General features: G+C 40.7%; 3 protein-coding genes across 4 annotated transcripts; all 3 read right to left on the minus strand.

Annotated features, from left to right (window-relative positions):
- Positions 1–71: 71 nt before the first annotated feature.
- LOC103994341 (acyl-CoA-binding domain-containing protein 3) lies at positions 72–6,940 on the minus strand. 2 transcript variants are annotated; one of them, XM_009414667.3, is made up of 5 exons: positions 6,030–6,940; positions 3,484–3,589; positions 3,296–3,402; positions 3,126–3,204; positions 72–329 (listed from the first exon to the last, which is right to left on the minus strand). In XM_009414667.3, the coding sequence occupies exons 1-4, from the start codon at positions 6,791–6,793 to the stop codon at positions 3,192–3,194; spliced, it is 990 nt and encodes a 329-aa protein (XP_009412942.2). In that variant the 5' UTR covers positions 6,794–6,940; the 3' UTR covers positions 72–329; positions 3,126–3,191. The 2 variants fall into 2 exon arrangements, with proteins under 2 accessions (XP_009412942.2, XP_009412949.2); XM_009414674.3 differs by lacking the exon at positions 72–329 and adding an exon at positions 580–850.
- A 980-nt stretch (positions 6,941–7,920) lies between these two features.
- Positions 7,921–9,361, minus strand: LOC135680473 (thaumatin-like protein 1). Its single transcript, XM_065194391.1, has 3 exons — positions 9,151–9,361; positions 8,397–9,075; positions 7,921–8,252 (listed from the first exon to the last, which is right to left on the minus strand). The coding sequence occupies exons 1-3, from the start codon at positions 9,218–9,220 to the stop codon at positions 8,063–8,065; spliced, it is 939 nt and encodes a 312-aa protein (XP_065050463.1). The 5' UTR covers positions 9,221–9,361; the 3' UTR covers positions 7,921–8,062.
- Positions 9,362–12,922: 3,561 nt separating this feature from the next.
- Positions 12,923–13,956, minus strand: LOC135660916 (glycine-rich protein 2-like). The gene has a single exon (XM_065176444.1). The coding sequence runs from the start codon at positions 13,871–13,873 to the stop codon at positions 13,193–13,195; it is 681 nt and encodes a 226-aa protein (XP_065032516.1). The 5' UTR covers positions 13,874–13,956; the 3' UTR covers positions 12,923–13,192.
- Between the last annotated feature and the right edge of the window lie 2,622 nt (positions 13,957–16,578).

Genomic DNA, 16,578 nt, shown 5'->3' on the forward strand with positions numbered 1-16,578 from the left:
TGTTTGCTCGCTCGCATTGACTTCACGTGCACAATAGAAACAAACAAATTAAGGCTATTACTTTGATGATATCATATTATATATATATATATATATATATATATAAGGAAAAACACATTGCAGCTTGTTCTATCACAATGTTCCTCGACATTTAATATATTTAGTATATAGTCATAAATATCCTACTACAACAGCATCGAAAGAGAACTTGTGATGAATGTTCTCGGACCAACCTGGACACCAAAACAGTCACGCACCTTTGACTAGTGTTAACTTCAGAAATGTAACCATGCTGACGAGAGCAGTTTGAACGGGACGAGCTCTCTGTCCTGTAAGAGGCATGCTTGTAAACAAACAAAATACATATCTAAAACCCACAAAAAAAATGCTCGCAAAAATTGAGATGTACAAATGGAAAATTTTAAATTAAATTTAAAAAGAAAAAACCAACCAACCAACCAAGCGATCAAACAGAGTCGAGTGAACCATAAAGATATTACCAAATACCATAGATTGGCTTCTAATGTTTGAGATGTTTTTTAACTTTACACCACCACGCAAAAGCTATAAAAGACACCAAATAGATAGGGCAACAGAACAGGTGATAGAAGATGGGGGAAATTATTTTTCTCAAAGAGACTATCACAAAATAATTATGAGAAAAGGATAATTACATATATGCAACTTGACACTGATGTACGGGATCCAAGATCCATATAGAGCCCAGACAGAAAGAGGTGGGACATATATGCGCATCAAATAAGGTATCCTCATACACAATACAAGGGACTGACTGCCACCTCTCCGAGTGGCTCTCACCACCCATCTCAGTCCCTCCTTTACTTCCAAACTATAAACCAGTAACAAACAACATGGCCAAGCAGATCAAATTTTAAATGCTTTCCTACCTCAGGAAATTGATAACAACCCAATAAAAAACCCAACAGTATGAATTGCATAGTAGATCAGGAATTTCATGAAATGGAAAACCTTTTACTTGTTCAAATTACCTTACAAATACAGGAAACAATGTCAGAAGCAAGGAAAAAACATACAAGATGTTTCGATGCTTATGCTTCATATGAGTTGTTCCTCGCATCTAGCAGGGTTAGAGTGGTCAAAATTGTTTAGCATGCCTAAAATTTCATGAAATAGCTTATGGCTTATAACAACAAAAAGAAAGGATTTCATACATACAAGTGATGAACCTAAAAGGTACATATAGCACATGCTATAAACTGGTGTAGAACAGATGATATTAGGCTCTAGATTTCAGTTTCATTATTATTTAAATTTAGTTTAGTGAGTTTCTGTTCAGATTATTTTGATAATGGAGTAATTAATATGTTGGCTTTTACGATATAATTTAAGGAGTTTATCAATCGTTGAAAACTGTACACATTGCTGTATTATGAAGAGTACGCTACAGCAATAAAAAAATAAATTAGAAAATCTTGCTCAGTATCCAGATATGGTAGTTAACTTGATAATATTTGCTTGCCTTCTGATAGTCTAAGTAGAGGATCTGATTGGCTCATTAGATAGAAGATAGTGTAAATAGAGCTTGTCGGTAGCAATTGTCTGAGAACAAAAATTTGTGACTCGATGGGTTCCCCTGGAAGACGGTTCCAATTCTTGTATAATAAAAAGCTCAATTCATGTTGAGAGCCTCATCTTTCTAAAACCATCAACTCACACCACTGCAACATGCGAGGAGACTAAAAACTAGAAATAAACCTTCCAGGTAGTGGTTAAGACTTGAAAGAGGTCTCGAGCAAGGATTCATCCAGTGGTAAAGATGACTGAAAAACATGGAACATATGATGCTAGAGATTGGAAAGCATAGATGGATATAGCAATTGCATTTGCAGGTGAAGTCAAGCAAAAGAATAGCTGAAACTGTCAATTGGCAGTCAGCGTAAGTTTGATCAGAGGGTGATCCATGGATGCCAATGGCAGGAGTGCACTTTTTGACATACAGGCTTTTCTTGAGTCTAACCAGAATGTGCATTGAGAAGGAAGTGTTCTGCAATAAAATTTATATTGAAGGAAGTTATCTAAAAACGTTCCTGTGGCCTTAAAAATCTAAAGACCATTGGTTGGAAAACATTCGAAGACTCATTTATATGGTTGGATCTATTTTAGTATAGGACAAGAAAGGAAGAACCATTACAAATATACATGGTAGACACGCAGCAGCTCTCGCAAAGAAACACAAGTCTTTGACTTTAACAAACATACCATAAAAAAAGAACTGCAGATAACAAAATGAAACAAGCAGACTGATTACATTGGAGGAAAATAAGGAAAAGTTGACTTTAAACAGCAAAAAGCACAGATGGTTTCTATTGAATATTTTGGTGAGACCCACAAAGGATACTTGCCGAAGTTTGAGATTCCTAGTCATTGCTACTAAACTAGTCAAATTTTGAAATGACTATTAAAAAACAAACAATCAAAGTACAAATATATACTAAAGCCAGAAAAGAAGAATCCATAATACTAGCCTAAAGAAATTTGACTTTTGAGACAAAGCAAACTGCACAATGTTGTGTGACTCCATTGAAGCAACAAGTACCATCATATTGAGCAGAATCAGTGTAATATCCTACCCGTTAGCTATTTCAACCTCTTTTCTCGTAGTTAACAACTTATGAATTCCTAGCTGCTGAGTTAACATGCACTTATACCATGACACCCACAACAAAAGAATGGATTCCAAGAGGAGATCAGTATAAACATTTATTGTTTGCTCTGATGATACCTCCACAGCATAGCCAAGTTGGAGAAAAAGCATTAGCGGCCCAAGTGTTTTTTCTTTTTTCTTTCCTAAAATGACTTGTTTTTCTTTCTTTTCTAAATAAGTAACTCTAGGCAGACCTGAAATAAAGATATATTAGATCTTTATGACGTGTGTATAGCCAATTAAATGTTACATGGAACAGAGACCTATAAATGAATAAAATTTATTTTATGCCACAAACAGATGAAAGAAAATAACTGCAGAAAGTTTCCATCAGTCTAGGACCAGATGCTCTACAGCAACTTAGGATATAATTTTGGATCAATAAAATATTAATAATATTTGTTCTTCATAGATCAAGGTCAATGGTTCTTGTACGTACCTTGCTTGAAAAGTATGGGACCAGCATATACAGTGTCCGTGACACCTCAAATGGAACAAGAAGTCATCACATTATTCCACTGAGGACATGCAACCAACCAAAGGGATGAAAAAGATCAGAGTTCAACTTTGTTTTTAACTGAAGTTCTTGGAGATGGTTATAAGTCTTACCTTTCAGTTTCAGGATTACAGTAAGAAGATGTATTTAAATGGTGCTGGCCTATTCCAGAAACCTGCACTACTGAAGGATCATTGTCATCATGACCTCTGGCTTCCTCCTAGCAATCATGCCAACAACCAGAGTTAGCAGCTCACCGCAAGAATCAATTAGAAGAGAAGTTTTTCCTTCATTCGCTTACACCAGATTTTTCTCCCATCCATCCAGGAATACTCTTAGTAAGAAGACTGATATACTTTTCCATGGCAGCATCTGGATTCATGTTCCCCAGACTCTGCCAAGCATGCCTAGCAATAGGTAGGGTGACATAAGATACATACATAAGCTTTTGATAATTAGATATATAGTTATATCTGAGCTTTTGACCTCTCATCAGTCTGCAGTTGCCAGAGTTTCTAGAAAATAGAAGCATGACAAAGCTAACTTCTGAAACTAAGAAAACACTAGGGCTACAGTTCACTCACAACTTTGATTCCCTGAACAAGAATATTAAAACCCAGAAAATAACCATCGAGAGAATGAACATGCAAAAGGTAAGGACAAAAATAAAAGCTACCATCCGTGAACACTCAAGCAGCGAGAGTATCCTACTTGAGGGGTAGATTGATTGGCTATTCAGTAACGTCGCATCATTAAGAAGCGAATATCCTCCACGATCAACAGGCAACATTTCTGACAGTCAAGATTGCCACCTTTTGGCCAAACATGATTCCCAATATTAAGCATTATAATCTTGCAGCATTTTTCAATTTCATGGCTTCCACATTAGATAACCCTCAAGAGATCACCTATTAGATTTCGAAATGGAGACAACCATAAAATAAAATAAGAAGACTCCAGGAAACTTCTATGACAATATATGAATCTATCATCACCCCTCTAAGTTAGTGTCAAAGTTTGTAGCTGATGCATATATATATATATATATATATATATATATATATATATAAGCAAATGACGAACTTGAATTAATTTGAAAGGTTATTCCTACCCGTGAAAGCATATCTTATCAGTTGTGGTTCTCATGCATCCAAAGCACCACTGAAGTTCCTCTAAACTCAATGCACAATTTATTTCACCTGAGAATGGTTGGTGCTTATTCCAAGCTTCTAAGGTTTGACCTTGGAATATGGCTTTGGTCAACCAAGATTTCATCCGATGTTCAGCTTGTTTCAAGTTCGGCAAGGTGAACCCATGTCAGAGGTCTCAGAATCATGATCTGATTTTGATTGTGTTACTGATCTGAAGAAAATATTCTCAGGCATTAACCTTTATGTTATTAAGCAAATTTTATTGATAAGTAAGAGAATGCATTTGTCTACACAATAATTTTTAGTGCTTTTTCAGTGTTCATGAAACCAAATAAGTGATAGATTATCATGTATACGAGACACGAAGAAGCCTCAGGCTGCCAAGGTGTTGTAATAAAGTACAGGTATTGTTCTAATTTCTAAATAGTGTTGCACAAACAGATGAATGAACCCCCATCATACAAATTATAAAAGTTTTTCAATATCTCTTTACATACAAACTTGACCTCCAGATAAGGACATCCCCATCCACACTGATCACCTATTGACATTCTTGGTGAAATAGGTCACATGACACATGGAACACATGAAAATTTTCATTTACAAGTGTTTCGTGAGCATTGCCATGTGTTCATAATCATTGTAGTAGTAGTATCAGGTCTTAGGTGGAAGCTATGACGGGTTCTTAATCGCTTAATTGGTTGGGCTAGCAAGCTGCTGGGCAAGTCACACGCAAGGCTTCCTAGCACATCTCTAACTCTTGATTCTAAGCGGTTAAGAATCTTTTTTATTTTTTTTAGGAGCATATATGCAGGGATGTCTATAACTAAATCAACAGAGGATGGTTACTTTTTTTTTTTCTCATAATCATTTATACACGTGTATGTTTTAATCCTAAAGGCATTTATTCTCCAAAATGTTCCACAACACTTCCAGCCACAAGTTTTAAGTATTTTAATTAATCTATGATTATTTAAAATTTTCGGTCTTATTGTCCAAATTTCCCATAAATAGACTGAAGACGATTGAAAAATTCAATCGCTGCTGAATCAAGTGAAGTTTTGCGATCGGCCAACAATTTTCAGGAAAGTAAAAACCAAGGTTCTTGAGTACTGATTTAGTACTGATTCAGGAAACTTCTTGGAAAGGTATGGTTTCAATATATTAGGTAAAATATCACCTGTAATGCACAATATCGTAAAGAAAATAATTAAAAGGTGAATAATGACTGGTTCCGAGCTAGATGGTCTAAAAGCAATCCTTGGTCAGACTTATCAATTAATACATACTGATTCAACCAGTATATGGAACCATGCCATGTGGCCAATAATTCATCTCCAAGGCATCAAGAAACCAACAGAAATCCTGATCATTTGACAGGTTTTTGCTGATGGAAAACTCTAGTGGAGTACCACTTTCATAACCTCATTTGACAGGTTACAAGTTCAGGTGGCTTATCTACATGCAATTTACAACTAGAATTGCTGCATTTATGTTCCATATGTTCAGATGACACAGCATTTTATTTCATACTTGTCAAATTGTAGCAAAAGAACTCCTAAAATCCAAAGCATAAACTTAAGACAGATGTTCAGTACTGCTCGTTGAATAATTTAACACTGCAACGATAGTAATAGAGCAAGTCAATGCAAGAAGAAATTATCAATTAGAAACATAAGGGTTCAGCTCATAGTACCAATTCGCACGAGCAGTAACCTTCAAAGCCATGGGCTGTGGCTCGTAGCATGACCCCTCGGTTGCAACCCTATGAAGCCCATACAACTGCATTTGTAACTCACTGCTCAGTTTTGACACGGCATCCCCACCTTTCTCGCTACCCACAAACTCAGTGGCAACTCCGAATAACATCTCCAATTCGCTCCTCTCGATTCCCTCCCACTCGTCCTCCCCCTGTAGCAACGATCCACCCCTCTCCTCACTCACCGCCCTTGCGTCGCCCCTTTGTAAGGTATCTTCTCCACCCATCTCCACAACTTTCCGCACCTCTTTTCCCACATTTGGTTCAACCTCGTCCAAATCGCCACTAATTATTCCGATCCCCACTTTAGAGCCCTCTTTCTTGGACGAGGATTCATCCGCTCCAAGAATAGTATCTTGTTTCTGTAGGTCAAACACACTAGCCGCCTTGCCACTATCCAGTATCTCCTCATCCAGTCTTTGATCTTCGACAACGCCGCTTGCACAAGCATCACCGGACGACTTCCCCGTCTCCTCCTCCTGGGCAGCACCCAAACCCATCCCAAGATCGGCGATGGCGGCGGCGGCGGTGGATTCCATCCGCCGAGGGCCTGAATCGGCGGAAAGAGGGGGCGGCGCCGGCTTGTCGGCGACTAGATCTTCGTCGTCGACGTTGTCGTCGGCGGCGGCGATCTTGCCGATGAGGAAGGCGATGAGGACGGAGATGAGAGCGGTCAAGAAGAGCTCGACGTAGAACTCCATCGTCTCCTCTTAACTCCTCCCCTTCTTGGCTTCCACTCCACGGCAAATCGAAACGAAAAGGGGAAGAAAGACGACGTCGTCTCAATGTCCGATGAGAAAACGGAGGAGGCAGACTCGAAAAAGACTGGAGGGCGGTGAGGGCATATTCACTTGAGCACGCTAACGTGTCGATCAACGACGACTCCCGCGTATAAAGTTGGGTAGGCTTCGGATTTCGGCAGATGTCGGTATTGGCGGATGGCAATTACTTCTCGACACCCATTTATTCGGTCCCCTCTCGTCCACCAGAAAGGTACTTCGCTGGGTCCCACGTCCCCAATTGGGAACGGGAGGTGCAGAGCCGCGCACGTTGAGGGCTCAGTCCGGCGTGCGTACCTGTCTCATCCGTCGACCTCGTAATTGGGAGAGGCGGCGGGGCCCATCTGCACACCACTTGTGGGTTTTTCTCTTTTTTTTTCCCTCCATATTTTGAGTTTCAAAAAATCAAAATAAATATGAAATAATTCTATTTTAAAATATATTTTTAAATTTTTAATACCTAAATATTTCTTGATGGAGATTACCACAACACAATATATTAAAGGAAAAATAATAAAATAAAATAAAAGATATCATTCAGGAAAAATGAAAAAGAGTTTTTTTTTCAGATAAATCGCTCTAAAAAATATATATCAATATTTTAAATATAAAAATTACCCGATGACAGGAATTACTGTTATGGTTGCTTAGGATGCATGATTAGATTAACGAGGTTGGGGAGGAGAAAGAACCGGTTGCGATGATTGCTTTATTGGTGGGACGATGACATCCGGATGGATTAAAGAATTTAATGATGGCGAGAAAGGGGTCGCATCTCTCTGTGGTCACATTGTTTTGGACATTAGCAGCGTATGCAGCTGACTCATGGTTCAACTGTTGCCCACCAAATTGAGTTGAAGTACAAATTATGCTTGTGATTCGTCGGTTTACAAATGATGATTTCAGCTCTTTGAAGCTTTGAACGAAGAAATTGACTGCGGATGTCGGATCTACAATCCAATCTAGTATAGTTTCTTTCAGAAGGAAACTGACCATGAAATGACCATACTACACCATGCTTGAGCTATTTATTACCAGTACTGTACATCTTGGAAGAGAACAATGTTTCCCTACGATCGTTGATGCTCCGCCACTTCAGCTTTGTATTGAAGACGACCCAACTCCTTTTATCTTGTCCAAGGTAGTGTGTGCCTTTGTTCTGACACCCCAAAGAGAGTGAGCTTTCCACATTTACGAGAAAGCAAACAGGAGAGTCGCAGTGACTGCTGATGGTAGTAGTACTAGTAGTAGTAGGAGGAGGAAGGAATTAGCTCTTCTCCTTGCTGGGTTCGCATCTCCGGAGGCCAAGCTTGCCAGCCAAGAGCCATATTCCAGCACTGGTTCTGTTGTTGTCGGTGAAGGATTCATGGTGGCTTTTTGGCTGCCAAACGACAACGGTTCACGTATCGAGTGTGACACCACATACACGCCGAAACAAATGACGTAAGGAAATACTACTCGGCAATGTGTTTCTCGTCGGAGTGACGCAACGAGCAGGAACAGAGAAGAAGGGACAGTTGAATACCTCGGGGAGGACTCGGGGCAGAAGGTGATGGAGTAACCCTGAGCGCCGGCGCAGGTGAAGGTGCTGGTGGCGTCGTCGAAGGCGTAGCTGTAGGAACGCGGGCACGCGGACTTGAACATCTGCGAGTAGGCGGACGGCCGGCACCTGTCGGGGCTGCCGTACTCGCCGCTGCAGCAGAACTCGGGCCGCCCGAAGGCCCCGCACGCGCTCCGGCACGCCGCCGAGTCGCCGTGCCCGACCTTCAGCTCCGCCGGGCACAGCCGGTTGAGGTCCGCCGCGCACCCACTGGCGGCGCACCCCTCCCGGCCGGCGGCCTCCACCAGCATCGGCAGGTTGTAGCCGTCCACGAGACTCACGTCGTAGAAGTCCCTCCCATCGCTGCCGTCGAGCGTGAACTCCGCGAGGGTCGCCGGGGGGGCGGCACCTGCGCCGTTGCACTCCACCTGCCCGGACCCGCAGTCGGCGGTGGCGCAGGAGCCGCGGCCGGCCGCGTCGAACGAGCAGCCGGTGCGGGCCCAGAAGCGGCCGGACCAGCCGGAAGGGGCCGGCAGCGTACGGCTGGAGCCGGCGGGGAGCTCGAAGCCGGTGGTCTCCAGCCTCGGGCTGCCTGAACCGGACAGAACGCCCGGCCAGATCGTGGCGCCGCATCTATTCACGAATGTGAATGCGACACCTTCTCCTGCACACACGCATCAATCATTTACGCCACGTGAGTAGATGGATTCGATCATTAATCATCTGAAATCAAATATACCTGTCAGAGAATGGAGAAGCAGGCAGAGGAAGAAGGAAACCAAATTCTGCAACAACAAGACACGAGACATCGAGGAGATAAAGAGGAATGGGAAGTTGGACTACGGTCAAAAGGCAAGATGGAGTGCTCTGCTCAGCTCAGCTCAGCTCAGCTCCGCCCATTTATACATGAAGGCCTGAAACAATACGTAGCGAAGAAGAATTCGATTCGACTTATGTCAGCCGAGCTTTTCCTTTTCTGTGGTGGAAGATTGGAACGAGGACCCAATTGTCCATCTTGCTGACTCGATCATACCATGAGATGTGAACAGTGGATGCAGTATTGCCTGCAATTTTGAAGGATGCTGGTTACTGCAGAACGTCAAGCTTTCTTCCCCTACGACTTTGACCACTTCTTTTCCCATAACGTTTTGCATGGTGGCTCAGCTGTTGTGACTGTTTGGAAGATGAGCCAAGAGGCATCGGCAGATTCTTTGTGAGGAAGCAACGGATCAAAGCAGCGATCTACAAAGCATATCCATATGGCTGCCGCCGTGTAAAGCTGCATCGATTGGATAAGAGATGATCGCCAGTCCTTGCATGCTTCATGTCACTGCGCACTAGTAACCCGTGCAGAGTGCACCAGCAGCATCCGTCCTCGTTGCCCTCTCATCACGTACCGCCGGGGCACGTTGTAATCAACGCAGAGGAGAGGAGGGCATTGATAGGCCGAGCTAAAGGCGGAGGAGGCCCTGCAAGCTTATCTCCTTAGGGATGGAGATGGATAGGGAGGAGGGGGAGACTAAAAGCGGAGAGATGAGTTCACTGTGGGGGAAGGATAGCAAAGTTGCTGACGCCGTTGTCGAGATATAAAGGGAAAAGATCGCCAGTGTTGGATCGTGTCGGGTAAGGCCAGTTGACGGGTTGCGACCTTTTGGCGTCGGCAAGAGTCTCAGTCGTGAGTACGGTGACGACACATGGCTGATGTTTTTGTTTGTTGGATACGGACTCCTTTTGTGCATAGATCAAGTGCTTTTTCTGGAAAGAGATCCTTCCCAGGACAGATGAATCACATGGATGGATGCGGGTGGTACATGATAACGATGGCATTCTCTTGGATCGAGCGAAGTTAGCGGTGGACATAATGTGATTAGGGCTGACAGACCAGCTATAATGGTCATACTGCAAGAGTATTGGATTCACCAACAAGCATGGCAGCATAAAGGGCAATTTATAATCCTTAAATCGAGATTGAATCCATGAATTGCTCAGACAAATCAGAGGTCTGCAACTGTTGCACCTGTTGGTAATTCAGTCTCACATTCATGATCAATACAAGTCATAATAATAACAATAATAAGTTGACCAGTATGTAGAGATAGATACTGCATGCAGGAGTTTGACCAAAGCAGAGAGGTCTGCAACTGCTGGAGATTCAATCTCACATTCATGGTCAGCACAACAGCCATTGCTAAACAAAATGGCTTTTCACTATTAACTCCTCTATGAATCCTCTTGAGATGATGCACACAGACCAAAATTTTCACTACTAACAAAAGAGTTACAGTCACACAGACCAATCTTATATAGATAACATTCAACAAGCTTGAATGCTTTCACAATGAGATCAAAATAAACAACGGCACTTGGAGCGAAAATAAATCTCAGGATAGAACACAAATCAAACTACCAATACAATAAAAATGATATTTGCCTACAACACTCCTAAAATGTACAGGCAGAAATAAAAAAGGAAATAAAAAGAAACTGCACTAGGCTCTAATATATGAAGTCACAGTCCTGTCGGTACAATACTCCTAAAACAAATCAATCTGCCAATACAATAAACAAAAGAACATAAAATTTAAGCGCACAAGGAATAACGAAATTAACTGACGCTACCGAGAAAAATCAGAAGATCAGTCGTTATGTAAGGCCAACCATTTGAAAAAAATATACAATACCCCCAAAACAAATCAATCTACCAATACAATAAACAAAAGAACATAAAATTTAAGCGCACAAGGAATAACGAAATTAACTGACACTACCGAGAAAAATCAGAAGATCAGTCGTTATGTAAGACCAACCATTTGAAAAAAATTATACAATACCCCTAAAACAAATCAATCTACCAATACAATAAACAAAAGAACATAAAATTTAAGCGCACAAGGAATGACAAAATTAACTGACACTACCGAGAAAAATCAGAAGATTACTCATTATGAAAGATCAACCATTTGAAAAAATATATACAATACTCCTAAAACAAATCAATCTACTGATACAATAAACAAAAGAACATAAAATTTAAGCGCGCATAGAATAATGAAACTGACTGACACTACCGAGAAAAATCAGAAGATTAGTCATTATGGAAGACCAACCATTTGAAAAAATTATACAATACAATAGAGGAATCCAACTTGCACTAAACCACCTTGATTAATCATCCAATTAATAGCACATAGTGAATTAACAAAAAACACCTATAAGCAAATATTATTAGCTAGTTTCTGATATTTCATCCAATTATTGTTTCCATCAAAAGATTTTACTCTAATTTGTATCTGCAAATATATATCTTAGGACATGTCTTTGATATTCTAAATTGTTTGTACCCTCATACTATGTACTAGGGATCATCTTCAACAAAATTAGGTGCAGATATCAAATGGGTGGTGTATGCATCAACTCTTAGTTCACATACATGGACCAACCAAACACATAACATATGATCCTCTGGATCTGATCATTGTCATCAGGATTCCAAGCTATTATAAAAAATAATACTAATCTCACAATAATTAGTTTTATCTGGATTCCAAGCAGTTTAACGACGGTGTATCGCACAAATTCCCAAAGAAAAACAGTAACACCCTACTCCTAATTCCACCCATACCCTATATGCATGACTATAGTAGGATGCCACAATTTTATTTTTCTTAACTGTTATCAATAGGACTGCAAAGAAAAGTAAACAATCGTAAAATTAAAACATGCTAATTACTAACTATAATATCAGGGTTTCCTCTGTACATAATGTTTTTGACACCGGTACATACTTATACCATCTAACTAAATAAAAACACAAACATAACGGGTCCAAAATTTATACACACAAAATGCCTACAGGTCATCGTCCATAACTGCGCAGGCATGGGCTTGCACGTGCTCACTTCCCTACCCAATCACATCTGATTCTATATTACAAAAGCTACAACTACCAAAGAGCCCCATTATACTTATGCCAAATGCACCGCAACCAAGCTCAAACCACCCTATCAGTGCGGTTTGACGGTGGTGTATTGCATTAATTCCCAAAGAAAAACATCTGAATATAAATTATAAAAATTACAACTACCAAAGAGCCTCATTATATGTATGCCAAATGAACCACGACCAAGCTCAAACCACTCTAATATACAAGAACCAACACAAATCCAGTTTCATAACAAACAAACAAAGTTTCTCAAACAACATTGTCCATGAAGGATCTCAACAACAAGAACAGTCGTAAAGCACAAGGCAGTATTTCAAGCATATCCCGTTTATCCTACCACTGAATGAGCCTACAACAGTCATCACATATCATGAGGACACAAAGAAGAACTCACAACTCAATGACACAATGTAAACTGATCACACATAATTAGACAAATTTAATACATAATGTAAACTGTTAACACATAATTCAAATACATATTGTAAACTGATAATGATACCAACACAACAAAGATTAAAAGACAACCTGCAATAAGAAAGCGATAATAAAAAATGTGGTAATGCAATAATGCAAAAACACAATGTATATATCTGAAAATTAAGAAGCTGAAAGAACTACAAACAGTGTATTCACTGTCCATACTTTTTGTTTCAGGAACCCAAAATAAGCCACAACCCATCAAAATCAAACCAGAGACCAAATATAACGAAACATATCCATATCCATTCCAGAGAGAACAAAAAGATGCAAAACATAAACCCAGCACAAAAGCTAACTATCACATTAGGTGGCCAAAAAGGAGAAAAGAGAAGCGCAGCTTGCAAGTGATTCACCCTCAATTCTTGCCAGGGCATTCCCTAGCGAAGTGGCCCATCTCGCCACAGTTGTAACAGGAGCGGTCACTACCACCGCCTCCCCCACCGTACCTCCCGCCTCCGCCTCCGACTCCGCCTCCGCCGCCGCCTCCCTGGTAGCAATCCCTGGCGAGATGACCCATCTCACCACAGTTATAGCAAGCACCGCCACCGCCGCCGCCACCGCCGCCACCCTGATAGCAGTCCTTAGCAAGATGCCCGGTCTCACCGCAAGTATAGCAAGCCCCACCGCCACCAAACCCTCCGCTGGCCCTTCCCCTCCCACCACCTCCCCTACCTCCACCGTTAAACCCGTATCCTCCACCGTAAACCCCGCCGCGCATGCCGCCGCCGCGGCCACCACCATACCCGTCCCTCCGGCCTCCACCGCCACCGCCGCCGCCGCCACCGCCACCGCCACCCTGGACGTTGGATCCGTCGGGCCCGGTGACATCGACTGCCTTGGTGCGGCCGTCGTCGCCCTCGGCCACCATGAACTCGACGACCTCGCCCTCGGCGAGGGTGCGGTAGCCCTCGGCCTTGATGGAAGACTGGTGGACGAAGAGATCCTCCCCGCCGTCGTCCGGCGAGATAAAACCGAACCCCTTGGTGTCGTTGAACCACTTCACCGTCCCCCTCGATCGGCCGCTCGGCTGCGCCATCGGAGCGGAGGATCCGACCTCAGCCACCACGGAGGAACCCTAACCCTAAGACAGAAGAAGGGAAGCTTCTTCCTTTCGCCCACGCTTTCGGCCGATACTTATCGTGGCGTCGCTTTCGGCGAGCGAAGGGCCCCACCCCACGAGATCCAAGTGGAGGCGATGATCGAACGGTCGACGGAAAGAGACATCAAAATATGGACCGTCGGATCGGCTAGGTTTTTCTTTGGGGAGGGGGTAGACCACCCATCTCAGCGCATCATGCGCTGGCGAGGAGGATAGAGGAAATGGACGGCGATGATTTGATGGTGGGGAAATTTGCGCCTTAACCTCTCTCTTTTCTACTCTCTTAATTTCCTCTGAAAAATCAATTAAAAGAAATGGATAAATGAAAAATAATTTATTATGACATCATTTTAGCATCATAAAAGAAGAAATTATAAGGGTCATTATGAATGCAAACAGCAGAAATGGAGAAGAAGCCGTGTGAGAGCACTTAATATGTTTCCTCTGTTACATGCATGATTCCTCTTCCCCACTTCAACTACTCCACTCACATTTCTACTGCTGCTGCTGCTGCTGCTGCATCGACTCGTGCGACAGAGGAAACTTACCCTACTTGTGAGGAAGTAAATGATCCCATGGTTTCTATTCCCATCTCCGATTTAATCATTTACCACACAGATTGTGCCACATGTAATAATCTCGTGTCAATGAGTTTTTAGGTATTGTAGGCTGATAATTATAAAGTTTCATTAAATCTAATATGGTAGGAAAAATATTCATTCAATCAACAATCGAACCACTTTTAAAATATAAATTGGATCAATCATAAACAGCCTATCAAATTGTAGTAATTTGAGCATTCTATTACTAATTTGAGCATCATAGAGATCTCATCGAAAACTTATTTCGATCATAATTTTTTGTATACGTCGATGATACATCGAACACTTTTTATGCTAGCCAGTGGATTCAAGTCAAACGAGTTAATCAACGTATCATCTTCTAATCCAATTAAATCCGTTTAAATCATTAATTTTGACTCATTAATTTTATTATTCAAAAATATTTAATCTTAAAATTAAGAACAATACACTCGTTTAATTTTTATTGACGGATTGTGTTGTCAATAGTATCTTTATATTCTTAAAAACAAAAAACAGATCAATTGACTAATTTTTCTTATCCCATTCTCGATTATGAATTTCATATCAGCATTGTGTTTTTATTTTTATTCAGCATTTAACATCAGAAGTATAGATCACAAGGTTCATTTATCCCACAAATTCCATCTGACTCGAGTACTACTATGGAAGATATGAAAATACAGGCATAATTCATACATTTTAATTTATTTCAATGTGATCGTCGATGGATAAAATGATGTTAGATTATGTGATCCTAATTAATTTTGATTAAGATATATTATACTTTTAATTAAGGTTATCAACCAATAGAATTTAAGAGATGATCTTAATAAGTTATTTCTCCATGGATCCTTAAGAGTTCTATGTGATTTGTACAATATTACAATGATAGAGGTGATTTATTAATTATCATATGTAAAAGGTATGTATCAATATATTTTTAATCTACGATATTTATGAATTCAATAATTTATTCTACGTTACAGCATTTATTATTTCTTAGCAGCACACCCGATTTGATTGGGTGGTCTGTGGCAGTGAATTGTGTGGCATTTATTATTCCGTGCCTTCCCAAAAGACTTTAACGATTTCGATTCCCTTTAAAGGAGAAATCGTAGTCAATTAATTGTACGGTGTGGCCTTGAGATTTATTAATGTTCTTGTTTACTTAGTAGCAATTACAAGTTTACGATGGCAATGACTATGATCGGTAAATTCTACGTGCCATAGTTAGACCAGATTTATTATATCATAATCTTGTTAGATCTAAAATTTGAAAAGCCAAAATGTGATTTTGAAAAGAAGCTCGATAGGATATAATGTTGGATCATGAAAAATATTTAAAAAAAATTAATTATCATCCAACATATGATCGTCATGTGATATTCAAAGTAGAAGGAGAAGATAAATGTCATTCTCTACCCGTCTGTCTAAATAGACAAGGGTCCAAGGTAGACGATTATGAGTTGTGCATTTTTTGTTACCTACGTGGATAAGAGATCAATGAGAGATTGTTGGATGCTATTAGAGACGATTAAAATATTTCATAAAATATTTTACCATTTTATAATTAGGTACAAAAGTTAATCTTCAACATAATGAAAAAAGGGGATTACCTTTTTGATCACTTATATCCCTACTTATATACATCAAGTTACTAACTTGGGTATTAAATGGATCGAGTCAAGAAACCCCTCCTAGCCTCGGTCTTTTTGTAGGTGGCACATAGAGAGCTCAACATTTTCACCTCGGACAACCTTATGTATACAGGGTTGAACCACGTTGAGCTGATCAAGACCTCGATAACTTCATCCTATAACATTTTGGTGCTAGAAAGAGAGGCTCATTATCGTAAGAACACTCGTCCATCGACCCTCTCAATGAACGCTCGAGGAAGAAAGCTTTGCCCTCTTGACTGATAATACTTTTATATAAAGGGGGCAATAGCCACCCTTTGCATACATTGACATCCACTTCGGCATAAACATTAATGTGGAATTAACGTTTATTCAACGATTCAAGTTTCTCACCCCTAGGGATGACCTCGAGCCACTTGCT

Source organism: Musa acuminata, chromosome BXJ1-1 (assembly GCF_036884655.1).
Source record: "Musa acuminata AAA Group cultivar baxijiao chromosome BXJ1-1, Cavendish_Baxijiao_AAA, whole genome shotgun sequence".
Taxonomy (NCBI): Eukaryota; Viridiplantae; Streptophyta; class Magnoliopsida; order Zingiberales; family Musaceae; genus Musa; species Musa acuminata.